The following is a 24537-nucleotide window of genomic DNA, read 5'->3' as shown; positions in this document are numbered from 1 at the left end:
ATTAGTTACTGATTTCTAACTTAATGTCGTTATCATCAGAGAATACATTCTGATTGATGTTGATTCTTAGTACTTTACTGAGGCTGCCCTTTGGCATAAAATGTGATTGAGTTAAGATTTCTTACTTTGCCATTTGGAGCTTTTTATATATCTACAAAATTGGATTTATTTATTATATTGCTTAATCTTTTTCCTCATTGACATAATTTTAAGATTAGATTCCTCGTAACAAATTTAATTGGGAACAATAACATCTTATTAAAAGTAGTATGTGGTAGAGATCTTGGGTCATTAATTAGGCCTACTCACTGTGGAAGTAACTGGCTCTCATGCACGATCTATGTGGGCCGACGTCTTAAAATTCTTTACCAATGGACTTTCACTGTTCCATATGAATGAAAAATTCAGGAATTCAGAGTACTTTTCAATAATAGCTCTTAACCAACTGATAGCCTGGAGCCATAGACTCTTCTTACCTGGATCCATTTAACTCTGAGAAGATCCTAGTGCGGTTATTTTACTCATTGTGCTGGTGAGTCAACTGAAGCTTATAAAGCTCATGAAGGTTACCTTACTTGTCCACAGTTAAATAAAACGTGTCTGCTTTCTATTGTATTTCAGTGCCTCCCATGGTTCCATTTATTGGAATCTTTAGTAAGTACAGACTTGTTTTAAATACTCGGTTGTGCTTTTTTTTTTTTATGTTTTAGTTGTTCTTACAAGCAGTTTATAATAAGGTGTTTATTCACAGAAGGGGTATAATGAATGTTTCTATTACAAGTTGTTGAAACAAGAGGTGATGATACCATATGGTATGAGAAAGAGTATAACAGCAATTCAACCTGTCAAAACACATTTGGCAAGAATACAGAAAAGTTGTTAATTTCCTGATTATTATTAAAAGTTATTAAAAGTTTGTGCATCTTCTAATTTGAAAAAAGAAATCCTGAAAGTGTAATATACCCTTTAAAGAATTTCATCTCCTTGCATTGCAATGACCAAATTTGGTCAGCCCAGTAGTCAGATGTTCTAAAGAATCAGCAAATTCTAAGACTGTGTGAGTCTAAAAAACATTGGCCCTCAGATAGTAGACCAGGAAACGTTGTGGTTTTAATTGTAAGTATCGGTAAAGAAAAGATTTCAGCTTGTTGCTATTATTTTATGGATCTTGAGATATTACTGACTAAAGCCACAGTTTTCATTGATTACAAGATAAAAATTATTGAAAAGAGATACAGGGCTGGCTTCGGCAGCACATATACTAGAATTGGAAAGATAAAGAGAAGATTAACAGGGTGCCTGCACAAGGATGACATGCAAATTTGTGAAGCATTCCATATTAAAAAAAGAAAAAGAAAAGAAATACAAATTTATTTGTATATAGACATCATTTATTTCATCTTTAAATACAAATTTATTTGTATATAGATATCATTTATTTCATCTTTCCTATTCAAGGTTTAAAATTTTCAAAAAATCATAAAAATATTCATGAAGTCCAATTTTGGAACATATATTTCTTAGTGAATTTTCATGAACATTTCACATATGATTTTATGTCTTTTATTCTTTATATTCAAATGATTATGTTTAGTGAGACTTTGCCTTTCCTTAGTGCACTTTTTGACACTGAGGATACAACATATTTATGAATTAAATTTAGCTTTCTTATGTAATTCAGGGAACTCTGGGTTTCTACCTTAATGTTCATTAGGAATCCAGATATAATTGAGAATGTAAAAAATCATAGCATTTAGTAAGCCCAAAGAAATCTTTGAATGAAACATTGTATGAACTGAGCCTTTTTTAAAGGTAAAATTAAGGATCAATTCAAAAACAGTCAGTGACTCCCTCTTCCCCTTTGGATTTCTACTTAAAATATGAATTTCCAAAGCACTTACAAGGAAACCTAATGTAGCACTGTGTTTGTATTTTTTCCCCTTTGGCCCCTTTTTTGAGGTCAGAAGGTCAGTATACAATAGTAATTGTAACAGCAAATATTTACAGAGTATTTTTGTATATTAAAATTTTGTATACTTACATTTTTTTTGTGTTAATGAGTGCCAAGCACTTTTATTTAATATACACAACAGCCCTATGAAAAAAAGTTCTGTATTTATCCCCATTTCACAGATAAGGCATTTGAGAATTAGAGAGGTTAAATAATTAGCCGAAGGTTGCAGAGTTAGTAAAAGGCTCAGCTGGCCTTCAAACTCAGGCAAGCTGATTCACAAGTCCAGGCTTTCAGTTACCATGATATACAGGTATCCCCCACTTTTCAAAAGTTTTCACTAAGCCACTTGGCTTTTGCGAAAGGCCTACACTGGCATTAACTGAGAAAACCCTGAAGAGGATATTCACCTTTATGAAAAAAAAAAAAGGGATAAAACGAAAATAGCGTTCAGCATTTGTTTTGCAGCGAGCTGTTATAGAAGCAGTGCACATCCTGAGCAAAAAGAGTGATGCTGTCAGGCTCCTTCCTTGGGAACTATACTCACCATCTCAGCATCAAGTGACCATAGCTTTGCATTGTGTCTGTGAGCATCTGTTTTTTATCTCAGTATATTTTGTGCATCTGTTAGCAAGATGTGTCCTAAGGTATCAGAAAAGCCTAAGAGAGGGGTGCCTGGCTGGCTCAGTCAGAAAATAATGAAACTCTTGATCTTGGGGTTGTGAGTTCAAGCCCCACATTGGGTGCAGAGACTACTAATAAAAACAAGGAAACTTAAAAAAAAAAAAAGTCCGAGAGAGATTGGTTTTGGGGTCTTGGAATGCTCAAAAAATTTTACATATTAATTAATGAAACTGCTTCGTTGCTTTATGCCATTTGAGCCTATCAAAGGTTTCATAGGAATACTCTACTCTTGGATAGTGGGGAAAACCTATACTATCTTTCATACATTAAAATTAATAAATTATCATAGGGTGATATCATTTGCTTTCAACATAGGATTCCAAAATTTGAGATCTTATTCGCATAAAACCTACCAAGTCATCTCTATAAATCTGGTAGAGGGAGATACTAAATTGTAATAAGGTTGTAGCTGTCTATGTACAGTATAATAGTTCATTATTCATTCTCATAATTGATAGCTTTAATTTCTTTCATATATCAATTAATTTTTTGACCATATTATATTGACTTATGAAAATTTGCATAACATTGAGTTGTGAAGATAGTATAATTAAAGTTTTATCAGTCATTGATTTAATATTTATTGATCCTGATTTATTATACTCAATTCTGTTTAATTTCAGACTTACCCAATTCATCAGCAGGGTGAAATCTGTGATTAAAAATTAAATATTGGTGTATGCTCTCAAATCTGCAATATTATTATAGGGACACTGAGGCATGGGAATGAAAATGTTCGTGATATATTCTGAGCTGTTTATTTTTTTGGTTCATTTCATTCTTTTCCTAATAAATATTGAATGAACAAAACATAGCAATATAGCTTTAACAGTAATACTTTAATAGCAATAAAATCCATAGTTGAAATATAATCATCTTCTCTGCTGTTGGTAATTTCTGCATTTATGTTATATGACTTTCATATTTTTCTAAGAATTGTTTATATCTTTAATGCTTAGTGACTTAAATGTATGACCATAATGAAACATTATTCATATTTTACTCAGAAATGTTGAATTATATTCTAAATGCCTTTTCTTTAATTTTCCTATAGCTGTTAAGAGAGAGAATTGAATGTAATTCTAGGGTAGTATATAGTCCCACAAATATAAAATACGCTTGAAAGAAATATAAAACAGTCATGATTTTTATCCTAAGTGTTACTAATTGATTAAGCATTTTTAACACAGTGAGGTATAAATATGAAATACTTAGATCTTTCTCTGATCACTACTCTTTGAGTTATGCTATCTTAAATATTCCTTAACCACTGGGCAGCAGATCTCTTAATGTTGTCTTAGGTGTTGCTGCTTGGCCAGGCTATTCAGATATTTTTAAGTATCTGATCAATTTAAAACATGAATGACATCACATTTAAAACATTCTTCCCCCATTGCCTGCTAACATTTGTTGCTGGGGAATGAGTGCAAGTAAAGATGTTACTTTCCTTCCTCTTTCCACTGTTTCATTTATTCTGTGAACATTGTAGTCCTAAAAGGCCTTGTCTTTCCAATTCTGCTTTTAAAGACTGGGCCCCCTGGATTGGTACTTTGGCAAAGTAGCATCTCAAAGATCACTTCTACGTGAAGTCCATTAGTTTGCATTGCCGTCAGCTCCTTTTAGAACATGGGGAACTGAAACCTCTCAGTCCTCAGTTGGGAACTGATTAAGGGACAGTAGGGAAAGCCTGCTTAACATACAGATGCAGAAGTATTTATTATTCCTTTTTTTTTCCTTCTATGAAAAACGGAGAATACATTTTACCTTCAGAAATTCACTGACATTACTTTTATCATTCCTGTGGTAACGCAAACCAAATTCAAGGGGAAATGTCTTTATTCCTTTGATATAATTAGTTTTATGCCAGGGAAAGTAAATTCAGCTGCATACTGAACCTGGAAATATTGGGACACTAATCGGTGTATCTATATACTGTGATAGCTCTCTTTTTCGCTGTTAAGCATACAGTTCAATTACCAACAATAATTAGCTGACTACCCAACAATTCCAGAGGATCCCAGAATACATTCATATTGGTAAGATGAATGGGGTGAATGTTGATGGGATCTACAATTTTGCCTAAACCTTTCATTTTCCTTAACCTGCTGTGACTTAATGGCTAGATATTTTGGCTTGGGGATTATATATATGCCTCCATCTCTCCATCTTCCTTCACACCAAACCTTAACCTATCCCACTACTTAAAAAAAATTCTATATGTAAATATAACTGAAGGGAAAGTTTTACATTATTTAACTTACCTTCTTTTTATCTTGAATTTTAGATATTTCCATCAAAAATTATGTCCAAAAACAATTCTATTTTGAACTCTTGATTTCAGAGAAAGAATGTCTTACAACTAACTTGATTCATTCACATTGTTTCTATCCATTCATCATCTGTCTATGCTGATACACTTATTATGAATCTTTATATCACAATATTATTAGTATGTATAGGTTAATGTTTTGGCTAAAAAATCTATCCTCTTGAAGATGTAGTTTGAGCTAAATTTCCATGGGGCTAGATTTTAATGGCCCTTTTGAATGCTTTGAAATTGTTATAGAATATATAAATACATGCATTGTTATTATCAGTCAGTGCAGAGACCCCGAAAATTTCTGATCTTGATTCTAATCACTTTTTAAGATAATTTTATGACATTGATATTTAAAGCTTTCAGTTTTAGATGTTAGTTGAATAAAATAATAAGAAAATGTTTGACAAAAGGAAAATGTATTTGCTAAAGAAACAAGACTGTTTTTTAAAATTTGTTCCTTAAAAATTGTATGTACAAGGTATTTCACTTCATTTTCAGAAAGTCACCACTTACAAGATGACCTGAAATTTCCTTTTAACATCTGGCCAGAGCATCTTAGAACTTTGTGTCCATCTTTTTATAAAATCTTAAAATAACTGCAGTGAAATCATTTTAGTCATACAACCTGGGATGGGATTTTATTTCAATAGACATTCATTGGTAAATCGGAATGAAAATTACTCAGCTTTGAGACTAGTTCTGTAGATATATATTTTTTTAAGTGAATCAATAGCATATAACTGCCACAGTTATATGGTGGCAACATTACTATCAATTTAACTTGAATTTAGTGGAGAGACTTTATAAAACTAGATCCTCTAAGCCAGCAGAATATCTGACAAAAGGATGGAAGACATTGACATATTATAGGTAATTTTCAGTGATCTCTAGATTTTGAATTATTGTATATAAATTATGATATTCTGGAAACAAAATTAGTGAATGGTTCTTTGTCCATTAGCATGGATTTCTGTATTAAATATGAGCTGGTAATTCTTATAGCTAAAAGATACAAATTACATGCTTTATTAATTATTGCACATAAGCCCCTGTAAAAGAAATACTCTAAAATATAGTGGCTTAAATTGGTTATATAAACGTGGTTTAAATCTAATACCTTTGGCTCCACATCAAAAAAACAGCTTCCATTTCTGGATCTGAGGCTCTATTGTCATTTTCTCCTAATAAAGTGGGAGGCAAAAATGGTCAAGGGAAGCCCAATTCCAGTCCTTTAATTGGCAAGACCCAGAAATGTCACAATTCCCTTCTGTTCACATCCCAGTGGACACTACTTAAATGCATGGCTGTAGCTAACTGTAAGTTTAACTGGGATTACAGTCTTTGTTACTGAGCGGAACAACTGGCACTTTCCCCATAATTGCCCACAAAACCTGCTGAACTGTACCCTTTCTTGATAGTTCACATTAATGGCAAAACATCTCACTCCAGCAATTACAGTGCAAGTTTTGTATTTTCTTTTTTGAAACATTTAGATAGCTCAGTACAATTTTGTACAGCATGTTTGCACATGTTCTTACATGCTAACCTTTGAAACTTTCTTTACTCCTATCCCACTATATACAAATTACAGTAGAAATAGTTATTACAGTCATGAACTTGGAGTCACAGATGGCATATACTGATGCAATGGGAATGCATATAATGGAATAAATATCATATTATTATGTTCTATAACTGATAGTGGTATAAGTACAAGGTTTTCTTTCTAGGAACAGTTCACAACTGTTAAATATGATCAATTCTTAGAACTTCTTCTCCGTTTACCTTTCACACATCCATGGCATTATTTAAATATCACTTGGAATTCCATTTTCTGGCTTTAAAACCCTCTTTGAATGTCCTAGTCCAGCGATGTCCGGTAGAACTTTCTGTGAACACAGAAATGTTCTAGAACTGCACTGTCCAATATGGCAGCTACTGAAGCTTTTGAGTGCTTGTAATGTGACTAGTGTGACTAAGGAACTGAATTTTAAACTTTATTTCATTTTAAAGAATTTACATTTAAATAAACCCACGGGCCAGTAGTCACCATATTAGCACAGTTAGTCATTCCCCGCTCCATTTACAAGCCTATTTCCGCCACATTTATTTTGCTGCATAATATTGCTCCTGAAATGTCCTCAGATGAATTTAACTACTCAATATCTATTATTTGGTGGTTTATTCTTTGGGTGAGAGATTCTGTCTTTTCAGTGTGACTTTACTCTAGCTTTAAATAGTCTAATAATAACAATATAATATTTACTGTACATAAAATGTGTCAGGCACTGTTCTAAGCACTTTATATAGAATATATAATTTCACTATCACAAGAAACCTACATACTTATAATTATCACCATTTCATAGTTGTATAAACTGACACATCCATGGGTTAATTTGTTGCCTTTATCTAGTTAAGTGGCTGATCTAGGATGTGAATTCCAGGCAAACTGGCTTTAAATCCCAGGCTCTCCCTCCATTCTTTACTCTTTCATCATTTTGTAGAGTGAGGTTTCCCTTCAGTAGTTCTCTCTGTTCAAAAATACATCACATTTGGGGTCTAAGAGCTTTATTTGTGTATGTGTAGTATTGGAAAACTATTGCCCCTAGCAAGAGAGAAGAGAAAAGAACAGTTTCCCTTCTTTTCTGTTCTATCACAATTCACTGAACAGACTGTTTATGAAAAGATGATCCAAAATGTTCCCTAACTTATCTCCACTAATTTGGCACTGCGATCTTATTTTATCAAAATGACACAAAATAAATTAGTTAATATAAGTGATAATGAACAGGTGCTGTATGGTTGCTTCTATTACTACAAAAGATTATTCAGATTTTTTTCTTAGTACACTAACAGGAAGAATTTTAAAGTAGTCAGGATCGATTATTTTCAGAGGGCTATAGTGTTCAGATTCAACTCAGGTCAATCATCCGCAAGTTAAAATTACTTAGAAACGTACTGTCCATAATTAAGTAATCTTACCTACTAATATTACAGAATAAGGATACCTTTAGGTGACATGAAATCTGTCATTTTAAGTATGCCCTGAGGCCTTTTCCAGATTGCTCATAAGATTTCTCATTCTCTAGAGAAATGCTATCTCTAAGAAATAAATGTCTCTGTCAAGTCACAAGTAATATGAGCACATGATGAAAAAATGGAATTTTTTAGTCTCATAAGGAATATTGCAGTATTGTAAAGTTGATTTTATTCCTTGTTATGTAAGTTCTCATGGTCATTTTAGGATTTACCTTCTGGATAAAAAGGGAAGGTTATGATGCCTTTTAGGGAGGTGGGGTACAGAGGCCTCTGGGGACCAGGAGAATATTTTTCATATGAAATCTTTGTCATAAAATGCTAATGTTGGTGTTCTTGTCTTTATGTCTATGCATTCTTTAGCTATGAGGATAACAGACCCTTCATCAAGTAAGAATGACCTGAATGGCTGATAAATTCCATTTATCAGTGTGGTCCCATGAACCAGCTGTCAGATCAGTACTGAAAAATCATTAGAGCTTCTGTCATTCACATTGAGGCAGAAGAGCAAACTGTGCAGGAAAATAATCAGGCATACAACTCGTATGCAGAATAAATATGCTGCAGGTGTATTGCCAAAAACAAATTCTGCTTCACCTCTTTTAATTGGATACCATCTGAAATCAGTGCCACAATCATAGCAACTTCATGTGGTACAGACTTGTTTCGCTTTTAATAGCTTTCTCCTTTCATCGTGATGTGTAACTCTGTGCTTCATATGTCGTCATTTCTGTTGTTTGTTTGGACATCGCTCATCCAAAATTATTTTGTGATTTAGCCATGTATCTTCCAAACGATCTTAGGGGTAAGAAGCTATCCAATTGCAATGGATATTAATGAATTTCTATTTTAAATATCCAAAAAGGGAAAAATGTCTCCTTCAAAAATTCAATTTTATGTATGCAAAATTACCTCTTTCAGTGTTGACACATGTCACTTGATTAATGACCTGTTTATGAATATATCTTTTAGATTTCTAAAACAAAGCTACAAGTCTGTACTAATCTAATAAGAATAAACTCAAATGTTGATATTTGGGCTCTTTTCTTTTGTACATTTTAAAATTATGTGTCCTGCCACAATAAACTTAAGATTGGGGCAGCCTATGGGTGACCTTACTCTAGACTTTCAGTTTGTTCTTCTGGTGAAGAGTCCTTTGTTTTCATTTTCTCCAATGACATTTCACTTACTTCTTCATGCTCTTGCTTTTTTTTTTTTTCTTTAGAAATTGGGCTCATTGCAGTTTTTATATCATTAACTCTTGGGCCCATAACGTGTTTTCTAGCAGATACTAGCTGACTGGAGTATTTTATTCTATCATTTTATTTCTAAATTGAAATAGCAATTTTACCTTGATTTAATGGTATTCTTTCCATTTTTCCTTTTTCCAATGCCTGTAAGAAGCTGAGAGCTTTACCTTGAGAGTTCCCATATTTTTCAATTTAATTATAGAATAAAATATTAATATCTAAGATGTTTTCTGATTCATATAAGCAAACATGCCACATACAATGGCAAGCCTCCTTTAGGGATTCTTTATTCAATAACGTTAATGTTTTAAATTGAACATGTTAAATTTAGGCGATATTTAAATATGCAATATAGTAGCTGATGGTTGTAGAAGAAAAATAGTAAATAGTCATGATGAATTTTAATAAGACTTTAATACTAATTGACTACTTTGGGACCATATCTTTCTTAAGACATAGTGCTTTCTGAAAACTTTAGGCAACCCAGCTTCAGATTTGGTAAATACATGTGTGGTTTCTTTTAACCCCTTCATTTTGCAAAGTTTCGATCCCCATAAATATTTCTTCCTTAGACAATGCAAGTGGAAGAGTATAGTCTGCTGAAAAGAAATATTTACTCTTTCAAGGAAGGCGTACTGGGAAAGGACAGGGTGGGTTCATCGGTATATAGAGATCTAGACTGGTTTGGTCCTGTTCTCCTATATACTTAGAGAGGAGTTGAGAAGGATTCCATTTTCACTTATTGGATTCCCATCTATTGGAAAGATTCATTTTATGTTGATAGTAAATACATAACACACAGCCACAAATACATGGACTTTTGTCACCCGTTGATTACTATTGCGGATGGCAGCTGGAGGAAACTAAGGGAATGGAGAGTGAGAATTGTCTTCCATTCTAGCCTACTTTGTTCATACCACTCCATCCCATTATCAGCTTCATTTTCTCCTTCAGGTTTACAGACCCTTCAAAGTGATGAAGGTGCCCTGAGCTTTTAAGCTTCTTTTCAGCAAAGCTGCCAATTGCCTGATTTTCAGTCTAGTCCAACTTAACCTAGAAGACAGCAATCCAAAGGCCAAAACAACACAGACTGTGATCTAGAGTGGAACAATTTTTCCCATCCACTGTATCACACTTGTTTTACATAACTATAGAATCAGACAAATAGAACTTTTAATTCATACATATATTCCATATACTGGTTCCTTTGAATTCAAGCTCTGTTTTTGTCAGTAAACACTAAAATTTTTATGGAAAAAGAGGAAATTTGGAAAAATGGGGTAAAAGTGTATCAGATGAAGCACTAATGGAGAGAGTCCAATCAAACAAATGTTATCATAACAATGAGGCCAGTGGAAACTAACATAGCTTTATAGACTTTTTCCCCCTTTCCATTCACCATAATTACATCTCCATATCATTTGCATATGTGCTGCAAATACATGAATAATTTAATAGTACAAATCTGCTTTTGCTTAAATGAATTTCTGTGTTCATAACATTCTCATTCATGTATATCTCCTCAAGTTTGAAAACTTGTAGTCGCCATTAAAATCTTAAAGTACTTATACCACCTGTCTTACATTTTCTGTCAATAAAACTTACCGTAACATTTTTTTCAGTGTCAGTATTGTTGATATGATATGACTGTGCTAATTAAAAACCAATCATTTAATAACCCTTAATTTTCTTTTCTCTCTACAGGTCATGGGTTATAGGTGCAATAGCTCTTCTCTGCCTATTAGGATTGACCTGGGCCTTTGGACTCATGTATATTAATGAAAGCACAGTCATCATGGCGTATCTCTTCACCATATTCAATTCTCTACAGGGAATGTTTATATTCATTTTCCATTGTGTCCTACAAAAGAAGGTAAGCAAAAATTCTCTATTCAAAAATAAATGGCATATATCTCAAGAGCAAAGCAACCATAACATAAATTGTTCTTGATGTTTTGGTCTCTGAGAAATAAGCATATTACTTCATTAATTTTATTTTTACAATAGTAAGACAAAAGACACAAAACAGAAGCATAATAATTGGTGAATGTGTTTAACAGCAAAATAAAAAATCAAAATATTTGCTGATTTGGATAATGTACAAAAATTATATTCTTGTAGGCTTAACCTTATAGTCTTTAATATTGTTATTGGCAGACACATGGAATTTGTGTATTAGAAATAGCTTTTCTAAGATGTTATGGAGCTGTGTGGGGGGTGGATATGTACATATACATATATATATATGTATGTATATATGGCATAGGAAGTATACATTTTTCTGTTTTTCTTTAAAAACCAGTTTGTATATACTGGACAATATGAATGTTTATCATTTTATGATAACATTTATGTTTTTTAAGTGACTGATGATGTACTTAGTAAATGGTCTCTGTCCTTTAAAAGCATCTTTTATAAAATCTATGAGTTGGATGATTAGGATGCAATATTTAATTTTTCATGCTGGTCTTTTTTGTAATTTTTCACATTTACAAAGACCTAAAATATTCATTTTCAAAGTTAATTTTAGCTACTAAATACTTTCATTGCATTTTTTTAGACATCTCAAGATTGATTTTTCTCATCTTATGCTTTTTAACTCTATTAAAAATATGATCATTATAGTTCCAATCACATAGACCCCTGAGCCAAGACTGTCTGAGTCTAAATCCTAGTTTCTCTAAAACATAAAAGCTTATGTGACTTTGGGCAAGTTAATTAACCTGCTCATGCCCTAGTTTCTTCATGTGTAAAATGGAGGTAATAAAAATAATTATGAGATATTGAGAGGTGGCTCTGAAAACGAAATGTCAAAATGTGAAAATTTCATCTAAGAAAGAAACAACACCTAAAATTTTTCTTTGGAAAAAAAAAAAAAGAGTAAAGATATCTATGTCTGTGATTTTTTTGTTTGAGAAACTGATAGGACCTAAAACAAAACTTGAGGGAGGTGTCCACTTGTCAAGATGAGTCCAGTCGTATTCTGTTTCAGTTGTGTGTGGTGATAGTTATCAAAAATGTGTTGACATGATCATAAATAAGGCTAGGATAGTAATGATGACTCAGGCCTATAAATGTAGGTTACAGAAAAGTAAAGAGATTATAAGGGAATGGATATATTCTAATCTACTGGATTAGAATTAATTTAGAAAAGAGATTATATTACAATGGATGAACCTTCCCAAATATTTAGTGCACACCTAAAATTGCAGTTGCTTAACCCCCAAAATTTATTTTTTTTACTTATGGCCCAATTGATGTTGGTACCTCATGGAAGGAAGGAAGGAAGGCTGATGAAGTCTCAACCAACCTTAACATATGATTTCCACAGTCACCTTGAGTATTGGCATCGAGCAGGCAGTCTGAGAAAGAGAGGATCTTGTGTAAAAGGTCTGAAAGAGGCTTACCTCACTTCTACTCCCCTTGCATCAGATAGGACACTATCAGTGGTACCACCGAAACTGAAAGGAAGTCTAGGAAACATAGTCTAGCTTTTTTACCTCAGGAAGATGAGGAATTTGGTGTTATAAACAGCTAGCTGTCTACCACACTTGAGAAATGTAAAGAGTAGGACATGTGAATGATGAGTAGGAATAGAGATGGAAAAATGAAGTGTCCAAGGAGCAAAATCAGCATCAAGATGATATACTGAATTAAAGATAGGAGAAAATATCCAGAAGTAGACAGTAACCAGTATTATAAAACATTTCAGAGAAGTCAGGGAGACTAAGCATTTGGGAAAAAAAAAACTTCTAGATTTTGATAGAAGAAAGACATAACTGATTGTCACAAGAAATACATGTAAAAAGATGGGAGCGAAATTGGAGGTTAAGGGAAAAGGTAGCATTTGTCAATTTAAATAAGGGAATATTGGGCCATCATAAGCAATTTTAACATCTTCAAATATAATGAACCAGATTTACCTATTATCTTTATGCATTAGCTAGAAATTTGGAGTAAAAAAATTTAAAATTTTAATGTTACATAGAAATTTTCTTTAGAGCAGAAAATATTTTTTTTGTATTTTATGTGTTAATTATTTTGATTTTGAGTATTTCTATTAGCCAATATCTTTTAGGGTTTTCCCAATAATTATTTTTATTTTTCTTATCTTACAAATACACATGGCTGGTGTAAGGAAGAATTGCTTTTGATATACAGGAAGAGATATTAAACCTCAGGATCCAAAAGCAAGTCTAGAGTTTTTAGTATATTTACCATAAGTGAAATTGCTAGATTATATGGTAGTTCTGTTTTTAATTTTTATGAGGAAACTCCATACTGTTTCACACAATAACTGTACCAATTTACATTCCCATCAACAGTGCACAGGGGCTTCCTTCTCTCCACATCCTAACCAATACTTGTTATCTCTTGCTTTCTTTTTTTTTCTCTTGTCCTCTTGATGATAGACATTCTAACAGATGTGACGTGATATCTCATTGTGGTTCTGATTTGCATTTCCCTGATCTGTGCTGTTGAGCATCTTTTATGTTGGTCATTTGTATGTTTTCTTAAGAAAAACATCTATTCATTTCCACTGTCCATTTGTAATTGAATTGTTTTGTTTTTTGCTAATGAGTTATATGAGTCCTTTATATATTTTGAATGTGAACCCCTTATAGAAATATGATTTGCAAATATTTTCTTCAGTTCTGTAGATTGCCTTTTCATTGTGTTGAATATTTATTTTGCTATGCAGAAACTTTTTAGTTTGATTTAATCCCACGTACTAATTTTTGCTTTTGTTGCTTTTGTTTTTGATGTCATGTCAAAAAGTCATTGCTAAGACCAGTGTCCAGGAACTTTTCCCTTATACTTTCTTTTAGGAGTTTCCTTCCGGTCATATGTTTCAGTCCTTAATTCATATTGAGTTAAATTTTGTGAGTGGTGTAAGATAGGGTTCGATTTCATTCTTCTGCATGTAGTTATCTGGTTTTTCCAAAACTATTTATTGGAGAGATTTTCCTTTTCCTATCAAGTATTCTTGGCTCCCTTGTGAAATATTAGTTGACAATAAATGCAAGCATTTATTTTGGGGCTAATTCTGTTCTCTTGGTCTATGTGTCTATTTTTATACCAACGCCATACTGTTTTAATTACTACAGCTTTGTAGTATAGTTTGCAGGCAAGAAGTGTGATCCCTCCAGCTGTGTTTTCTCAGGATTACTTTGGCCTTTGGGGGGGGTGTGTTTTGTGTGTGGTTCTGTACAAATTTTAGGATTGTTTTGTCCATATCTGTGAAAAATACCTTTGGAATTTTGAGAGACTGCATTGAATCTATAGATGGATTTGGGTAGTATGCACATTTTAACAATCTTAATTCTCTTAAAGAGTTTCTCTTAAGCCATCTGATTGAATTTCAATGATGTGCCCATGCTGATTTAGTTGCTCATATGTTTTGATTAGAGAAATATGAAATATTCCATTTTTGAGATATTTTGCCTTCTAGAGCTATTTGTTGATTGATTCAACTTATTAACAAAAATCAAACTTTGAGTTATCAGTCCTATTCTGAATGTGGATTGCATGATATGACCAATACCAGTATTTCTACTGGTGACATTAAAGTTATCACTTTTTCTTTTGTTATGCACTTGATTATAAATCTCAGAGGATATCATAATTATTTTATTTCTGATCTGAGAGTATAAAAGAAATATTCCATTGATAAGGTATAGTTTCTTTCCCATCTTCTATATTCTAGAATGATATTAAAATACTAAGATATCATATCTGGTCGTGGTAAGATGGAGTATTGTGTGAAATAGTAGATTAGAATATGCATATGATTGAACGATCAAATAACTTTTATTGTAATCTAAAGAAAAATATCTCATAGATACAAGCCATGTTATTTTGCTTTTTTTTCTTTTTAAAACACACGCTTAGCATTTCAAAACTAATCACAGAAAAATAAAGGCAGTAAAGATTCAGTAAGTAATATACCTAAATATGGAACTTGGCATCACTAGATACCTTGGTTTTTTGGTTGTTTATATTACCAGTTCAGAACATTTAACCTTTGTTGGAAAATGAAAATAGTCCATGATGAATTCCTGTGGCTTATACAATATTGCTGCCTTTATAACAGGAATGGGAGTGGTTCTCTTTTTCTCTTTCTTGCTCTATCTCTCCCTCTTAAAATATTTGTTTAGGTTTAAATCACTTTGTTAAAAAAAATACTTTCTTTCCTAAGAGGAAAATATACTTGTTGAGTACATTAGGAAAAACAAAGTGGGATGTAGGTTATGATCATTGTTTAGGTTCTTGGAGATACTTTGTTGTTAATTCAGGACTAATATTAAACTGTAATTGATAGTGCTTACCTTTGGGTAGAGATTATTTTAAGCTTTCTCAAATTCTAATTAAAGCATTTGTCCCTATTTTTCCAGATACAGAGAAAGGGATAATTTAATAGATTACTTTAATAATAATGTTAACACGTTAATGTTAGAAATGTGGCCTCTTAGAAGGAGTTTTCTGACCATAGAGCACCTATAAGATGTGGATTTTTTCACAAAGGGCATATTGCTTAATCTTTCAGTATTTCAGTTTATTTTCATTGCTTAACCTTTTCAGTGTTCTTATCTGTAAAATCTAGGTAATAATTATTTCCCAGAGTCCTTCTGAGGGAGGGACATACCATAAATCCTAGTAAATAGCAAATAAAAATTAGAAACTTCTTCACTCCATAGTCCCAGCCTCGCATATATATTAGACATACACACAAACACAAGTGGGTATCAACTTATTTCTTTCAAAAAATAACAAAATGTGAATTGGCTTTTGAAAACTGAATAAAACTAATTATTTCTAATTATTCATAAATGTAGCATAGAAGAGATTGGTTGGAAAACATATCACTATAATTTAAAATATATTAAAGAATGTAATGCTGGTATTCCAGATCAGAGAAAGTCCTCAAAGGTTGCTCACCCTGTTCGCAATACGTAGGATGCCTTTGTCTCTCTTGTCTGTCCTTTCTTTCAACTTCTTTCTCTAACCTGACAGATTCCAACCCATCATTTGAAGACTCTCTTAGAAATCCTCTTCTCTGAGAAGCATTCCTGGGTCCCCCTACTTCCTGCCAGCTTTGATTCACCCATCTCTAGATTGTTGTTCCTATCACAGAATAAGCATTTAATAAATGTGAATTCTTCAAACAAACCTAAATGTAGTCTATCTCTGATTCTGTTATATCTTTGATGGAATGAACTTTCTAATATTAAAATACAATATTTTAGTTTTGAATGCTAATATTAATGTATCATTCACACTCCTATTTTTTTGCTTTTGATTCTAAATAGCGTCCCTCAAAAAAGCATGTATTTATAACTTCGATTTAAATAAAATTACACTGGGATATTACATTGTCACAAATTGTGGAAAGGATGAACTCATGTGAATTCAATATGTAAAGAGCTAAGAATAATTATATATACAGTGTTATTTCATAATGAACATAAATTTGGAATGTATAACCAATAAAAAGTCCCAGAATGTGTTTTTAGTTGAGAAAGACATAGTTGGGGATTATTTGTGTTGTTGTAGATAGTGGAAGTATGATTTAGGGCAGTAACTGTTTATTTTTGTACGTCTTGTTTGATTAAAGAGGCAGTAATAATAATTTTAAACAAGAAAAAAGTTTTCCCAGACGTTGTTAGTCTGTTTTCCTGCTTGAAAACATCAACTAAAAAATGTTTATCTCCTTTTTTTCCCATGATTTTATACTACAATCAGGATTAAGGATTTAATAAAGAAAAGCAATCTATGACTATTGAATAGAACTATTATGCGGGAATAAATTAAAAATATTTTGAATTTTATAAAGTTACAAATTTGACCTCTTTTAGGAGAAATAAACTTCAAAGAAATACAGATTTAAAGGAAATTTAACCCAGTACATTCCTTTCTTCTGTGTTTAAACATTCTTTTTCTCTTTTCTCTTCCTTTCCCTCCCCACCCCCCTCCCTTTCTCCATCCCCTCTTTTCTCTGTGGCTTTCTCACTAGACCTCAGTTCAGAGAATAGTTGCACCAATAGACTACTTCAAATCAAATTTATGAGGCTAAAAATAGTGTCTTAAAGAGTCTTAACTTTATATTTTGAATTAAGAGGTAGTAAACATTATAGCAGGATTGGGCATGTGTGTGTGCACGTGTGCATATTTTAAAAGGTTCCAGTTATGCAAAATTTCAAGCTTGGTGGCTTGAATATCATTTTATATTGTAAAATCTATGCTGAACAGATTTTTTTTTGTATCTGTAGGGCAAGGCAATAATTATATTAATTATCTGAAAATGAAACTCACATACATTTTATACCATAGTTCCAGCCGAAGTGAATTACATGCTAACAGCAGTTTATATTTAATTGGCTAGGTACGAAAAGAGTATGGGAAATGCCTGCGAACGCATTGTTGTAGTGGCAAAAGTACAGAGAGTTCCATTGGCTCAGGGAAAACATCTGGTTCTCGAACTCCTGGACGCTACTCCACAGGCTCACAGGTAAATATTTGTTCATTAAAATGAAATATCCCTTACCTGTATTCTGTCACGAGTTGCTGTCCTTTCTTGATCAGAACTATTTTCTATCCCAAGTGTTTACGCCATCAAATTTGTTGTTGTTGTTTCAGTGTGTCAAATAGGAATGATTATGACAAACATTTCGAAAACCACATTGCACTAAAATTATGAAATAATAATTGTATAATAATTATTTGCATAATAATTAATGGTTTCAGATTATCCCTAGTTGAATGAATATAGGAGGTGACAAAAGGAATTTGGCACTTTACCCAAAAATTCTAAGAAAGTAATATTTTACATATATGAATCTTAAGGAAATTACATCTCTTAGCCAGTGTAATAACTCTCTGTCGCATACTGAACACATGTACTTATTAAATGGTATGTTCAGTAAAAACAGTCCTAACTCATATGATTTGCTGACAAGTTGAAGACGACTCAGGGCAGCAAAGGATACCATCATAGCATCGTGGACTTAACTGCTGCATGTACTGCTCCCAGCTGTCTGGCACTCGATGTGGCCATGGCGTTGGCTGTCAACCTGGGGAGCCGTAAACCTCCTCGTAACTTTCAATAGCCTGTCTGTCATTTTTCCCCGGCCATGGTGTGAGTCCAGAGATTATTAGGTAGAAGTTTCAGCAGCTTGACAATGCTGAAATGAGCCAGGGAAACAAAAGACAGGATGATGTGGGCCATGAGTGAGTTTGAGTTCAGACTAGCCGACTAATACTTTGAAGATTTCCTGACCCAGTGGGGAAACCAATCATTTTTTTTTCAGTGTTGTCAATTGATTTCGAAAGAAGACTTAAAGTTGATAAACGTGTAAATCAGGAACTTAGGTTTTTCTTAAGCCTTTAACTCTGCATCTTAATTTTTTTTGTAAATTTGGTAATTTTGTATAAAATAGAAAAGATCACTTCAGGTGTTCTTTGTTCAATGCTTAATTGTCTTGTAAACTCAATAGATTAAATTTCCCAACAATTCCATTTATAGGCTTAGAAAATTAAATCCTTTGACTTTAAATATCGTTTACAAACATCATATATCTGATTCTCTCAAACACATTCACTGTCAGACTGGACAGTTGTACACCCCTAACTAGCACCTGAATGACTCTTAGAAATGAAAGATAATGAACAATGTTCTCATAATGAAACACTTTCCTCACATTGATGGAGTTCTCTTTTATCTTATGAATAAAACCACATCTGATCTTTTAATCTAATATTTCCAACTAAAATTTAAAATGAATGTATAACTGGCAAACTGTCCTACTATTAATACTTAAATTAACAACCACAAGTTATCATAATAAACCTGAAACTTATACCTACATATAATACACAATTATTAATAGTTTGAATTTTATTTCTTATTTCTATACCTTACTGAGGTTACAAAGTTGCAAATTAGGGGGAACAGATGTACCAGTGTAGGTGGGCCGAGATTTCTGAGTGTAGGACTACTAAAATGGTCAGTTAGAAATCTGAAGGCTCACATAATTGTAGGGTACACCTGGATGATGCTTCTAGCATGAGGCCCTTAGATTCCACACCTTTATTTTCAAACTAATAATCCTTACCTCCACAGCTTTTAAACTGAAATTGCTGAAATCCTGTGTGTCATCCAGCTTCATTAGTTCTTACATGCTTTTCCTATAGCCGAGCTCAGCAACCACCATCACGTAGTCATTAGACAAATGCCATTCATGAAACAATACTATTTGGAACTTTATGTGTTATGTTACAACAAAGTTGTGTAATGTTTAGCAATACCAGTAAGCTAAAAGATAAGGCAATGCAGGTTAAGAGAATAATCATAAGCTTGCTGTGTGGATAGCCCTTGGTTTGAATTCTAGCCTTGGCATGTACCAGCCATGACCCAAAACAAGTCACCTAAAAACATTGACCTTCAGTTTTTTCAGCTCTAAAGTGGTGGTGATGATACTGATTTCTTATGTTAGGAATATTGAGATAATATATTCAAAACATTGAAAACAAATTGCAAGTACTCAACAAATCAGAGCAGCCATCACTTAATAGTGTCATTATTACAGAATATAATTTCAGATATATATTTTAAAGCTGTATCATATTTTTTCTTTGCTTTTATGGTTCTCATGTCACAATTCTAGTCTTCGAAAAAAAACCTTACATTGTTTTCTTATGCTTAATATAATAGTAATTCTGATTAACTATGACAATCCAACCCTACATAAAGTAACAGGTACTTAAATCCAGTCTGTTTAGGTAAAAATAATCAATGTATTTCATATTAACTATGACCTTCCATAGTCTAAAATAGTCACTGATATTAAGGTAAAATTTTGGACTACGGATGTCTTTTTCCACATCAGAGAACTTGTAAAATAACAATCTCTGTATGTTTTATTTTTTACTAAGAAATATTGAATATCCTCTATATAATGGCAATCTTCTAAGCTCTGGAGGTACAGTGGTTAAAAGACAACTTCTCCTGTGATCTGGAGCTTTCATTCCAGTTGTGGAAGACAGAAAATTTATTAACAAACCAATGGAAAATATCAAATTATGAAAGCTGGTAGAGATCCAAATGTAGTGATTTGATACAGAAAGCGCAGGTGGCTACTTGGAGTAAGTGCTGGAGAAAGACGATTTTGGAAGATGATATTGACACCAAGATTCTGAATGACAGGAAGGAAATTCAGGGGAAGAGAATTCCAGGTGAGAGAACTCTAATACAAAGCCTTTAAGGTAGGGGAGGACTTGCAAACTCTGGAAGGGAAAGAATGTCATTGGCTAAATTGGGTGACAGTGAATGGGAGATGAAGTCAAAGGAGAAGGCTAGAGATGGATCGGTAATGATTTATAAAAGTATACAAATTTAGATTTTATTTTGGTTACTTTAGAAAGCCAATAAGATGATTTAGAAAAAGAAGTGGCCAGAGATCATCCACGTATAATAAAGATCATGTGGCTTCCATGTAGATAATGGAGGAGCGTGACTGGCAAGACTAAAAAGTGAAAATCCTCTCCACATGTTGCTCCCCCATACTTACTTCCTGGTGCTAATAATCACTTATAAAAGCTTGGTAGTAACCATAATCACACAGTAGATATTCATAGACATGTATAGGATTGGTTTGTGTTTATGTGTGTTTATAAAAACTGTGGACTAAAGTATTGTCCTTCTCACTTCAACCTTTCTTTAATTGTTCTGTCATTTTTTTATTTGTTTTATTGACTCTGTAGATGAATTTACATTTATCATATGATATTTGAAACATAAAACAATGTATGTAACATCTATTAAATTATGAAGTATAGTAGTAAAATGAACACTTGTGAAGTGGACATCCAACTCAGGAATTGAACATTTTTCCATATATTTTCCCTTCTTTTTTTTTTTTTTTAAGGTTTTATTTATTTATTTGAGAGAGAGAGAATGAGAGATAGAGAACACGAGAGCGAAGAGGGTCAGAGGGAGAAGCCGACTCCCTGCCGAGCAGGGAGCCTGATGCGGGACTCGATCCCGGGACTCCAGGATCATGACCTGAGCCGAAGGCAGTCGCTTAACCAACTGAGCCACCCAGGCGCCACATATATTTTCCCTTCTTGAAAACTCTCCCTAATCAATTCCTGTGCCTGCAATCAGAAAACTTTTGTTCTTCATTTCCCTGATGTGTTCTAATAGTTTCTCCACCTCCAAAAAGGTGTTTAGTATTACTTTTTAAAATCTTTTGGGGGGGGCACCTGCGTGGTTCATTTGTTAAGCATCTGCCTTCGGCTCAGGTCATGATCCCGGGGTCCTGGGATCGAGCCCCGCATTGGACTCCCTGCTCAGTGGGGAGTCTGCTTCTCCCTCCCCACTCCCCCTGCTTGTGCTCTATCTCTCTCTGACAAATAAATAAAATCTTTAAAAAAAATCTTTTTTTGAAGTGGCATATTATTGTATGTAGTCTTCTGTGACTTGCTTTGTTCACCCCCACATCGTCCTGGTTCATTCCATGAACACTGAAGTGTTGGCTCTCTGCTACGTAATGTATACTTTTCTTCTGCCTGCAATATTTTATCTTTTCCTCCTTTTTCTATTCATCTATTATTTGACATAGTGTAGTGAACTGTTAAGCTCCTGGATCAGGAGCCAGTTGAGTGGATTCAAATGTTGGTTTGGTCACTTAATTAAGTCTGTGACACTGGACATGCTAATTAACTTCTAAACATCAATTTTCTAATGAATAAGAGTACTTGACTCAAGGAGTTGTGAGATTTCAGTGAGTGAATAAATGAAAAATTACATAGTATAGAGCCTAGAACATAGAAAGAATTAATTGAAGTGCTTAAAGATTTTACATATAAGATACATATTTTACATATTTTATGTAGGCGTACATATAATATTTATCTTATACCAGGTATTATTTCAGGGTGTGACACATCAATAACAAAAAATAACAAGAAACAAGAAAGACAAAAGAACCTCAAATCTAATGCAGACATTAGACATTAAATATTGAACATTATATACAAATATTAAGAAATAAATACATTATAATTATAGGTCATGTTGTATAAGATGATAATGACTACGGGAGGAAAACAGCAGGGTTAGGTGGGTGGAATAGAAGAATAGGTTTCTTTAAGGAGAAAATATTTGAGCAAAAATTTAAAGAGATGGAGTTATTCATACGTGTATCTAGGGGAAGAACACTTCAGGCAGAGGAAACATTTGTCCCAAGCCTGAGGCAGAAGCATGCTTGGCTTGTTGAGGAATGGCAAGAGAACCAGTGTGGCTAGCCCAGGTTAGGGAAACTAACAGAAAATGAGGTAATGGGAGAGGCTCATGTAAATGTCACCTAACAATGATCATAATTCCATCAAATCTGTTAAGATGTCACTTCTTCAATGGGGTCTCACAGACTTCCTAGCCAAGGACATATCCCCTCATTATGTGCACTTAAACATTTTTTTTAATTATGTAGTCTAATAAACATTAACAAAAGTACACAAAATATAGGTATATGCACAGTGATTCATTACCCCTCCCTGGGTCAAATATTAGAGTGTCGGGAGTACCTTAGAAACCCTTTGAACGTTTCTCCATCATTCACCTCTAATGTAACCACCATCTTAACTTTTAGCAGTACATTTTGTTTTGCATGTGTTTGATACTTATTCACATGAAGTCACCCAGTACCTACTGTCTTCTATTTTCTTTCTTTCCTCAGGCATCTATGTTGCTGCAGGAGGCTATGTTGCTTTTTTATTGTTATTGCTGTATATTGTTCTATATATCCATTTTACCACTGACAGTCATTTGGGTTTGTAGTTTTTAGCTATAATAATTAATGATTCTATGGAGATTTGTGGGCACATTGTTTACTTTGGCTTTTATTTTTGTGATAATTGGTTGTGTCTAAAACTTAACTAATCTAGTAGCTCCATGAAGACAAAGATATTTTTTGTTTGCCTTTTCCCTTTGTATCTCCTAGAGTAGCTTCTGGCATGCAGTAGAGGGTAATTAATATTTTAATTAATTGATGAATTAATTAATAAAACAAATGTGAGAGAATTGTTTCCAGTATTTCAGTTTGAAGTTTTGAAGTATTTTTTGATAGAAACATTTCTCAAATGCTCAGGATTTATAATTTCTTATTTTTTTTATTTAAAAAATGTTTTAATCTCTTTTATTTTATTTGTGTATTTTAAGTAGGCTCCACACCCAATGTGGGGTTGAACTCATGACCCTGAGATCAAAAGTCACATGTTCTCCCCACTAAGCCAGCCAGGCGTCCCTCCAATTCTTTGATTAGTTTTGTTCTGTATGGGTCTGTGTGTGTACTTGCTGACCTAAAAAAATATATATAAGCAATATTTCTGAAGAATAAACATGTCGCAAGATTTATAAAACAAATTGTCTAGTGTTTTAAGATTAAATACTTCTATTTTTCAAGGAGTTCAAATATATTTGGAGCATAATCCATTTATGAGCTTGGTTTTGCCGCTACCATTACTAGTAGTAATAGTTCTTAAAATTATTTCATCCTTAAAAAAGCTGAAAATATGTTGTTTCTCCTCACAGGATTGTTAATACTTTGTTGATCCTTAACTCAATAAAATAACAGAACAATAAACCAGAAAAAAATCTTCTCCTTCCCAAATGAAAAAATATTACACCGCTTTCTTCAATTATCTGACACTTAGAACTGAATTTGAGAATATAAACAATGATGTAAGACTTTTTGGTTCTTGATAAAACTACCTACTGTGAAGAAATGAATAAGGGTGAATTGGCTTCCTTTATCTCCTTCAAAAGAAAGAAAAGTTGAAATCATATATAACCTGTAAAATTACACTAGTCTTACAAAATATATGGAGGATGTTAAGTTTAGTAGCATTTTAATAATACTGTATTCTTTTCTTACCAAACTTTTTCTTTCTTGCAAGTTTCTGAATTCTTAAAGTAAATCTTTTGTTAATAAAACTGACAATTTAATACATATTTAAATACCCCATTCCCATAAAAGTTACAATGAAAATAATTTGTTTCACTTTAGAAACTAAAATTATTAAATTCTAACCATCTAGAGTACACGTCAATATATCTTCAACATGTTTAAATTGGTATAGTACATTACGTTTATTGCTTTTTCATAGTTACAATTATTTTTGGTATAAGCATTTAGGAATACACTTAATGAGAACCAATTATTATCATTAATTTAGTTTCTGATGTTCTTGTGCTACTGTACTGCAAGCACGTAGAAGTTATATATTTGCCAGAT

The 24537-nt window shown here is 33.0% G+C and overlaps 1 protein-coding gene and 1 non-coding gene across 21 annotated transcripts in view; both read left to right on the top strand.

Annotated features, from left to right (window-relative positions):
- Nucleotides 1–24537, top strand: part of ADGRL3 (adhesion G protein-coupled receptor L3) — a 492209-nt gene that overhangs the window by 441987 nt on the left and 25685 nt on the right. For 10 of the 20 annotated variants that reach the window (XM_088020841.1, XM_088020839.1, XM_088020845.1 and 7 more), the window contains 3 exons: nt 8358–8384; nt 10949–11117; nt 17628–17753. In XM_088020841.1, the coding sequence (XP_087876967.1) occupies nt 8358–8384; nt 10949–11117; nt 17628–17753 (322 nt within the window). The remainder of the gene's footprint in view (nt 1–8357; nt 8385–10948; nt 11118–17627; nt 17754–24537) is intronic. The other 10 variants (XM_088020848.1, XM_088020847.1, XM_088020846.1 and 7 more) reach the window with 1 other exon arrangement.
- LOC114206878 (U6 spliceosomal RNA) lies at nt 1238–1344 on the top strand. The gene has a single exon (XR_003608737.1). It is a non-coding gene; the product is annotated as a U6 spliceosomal RNA (small nuclear RNA).

The sequence above is a fragment of the Eumetopias jubatus genome, unplaced genomic scaffold (genome assembly GCF_037043125.1).
Source record: "Eumetopias jubatus isolate StellerSeaLion01/CBP00866 unplaced genomic scaffold, mEumJub1_p1.0 scaffold_2, whole genome shotgun sequence".
Taxonomy (NCBI): Eukaryota; Metazoa; Chordata; class Mammalia; order Carnivora; family Otariidae; genus Eumetopias; species Eumetopias jubatus.
Note: the sequence above shows the minus strand (reverse complement) of the source record. Positions and strands in the feature narration are given on the sequence as shown.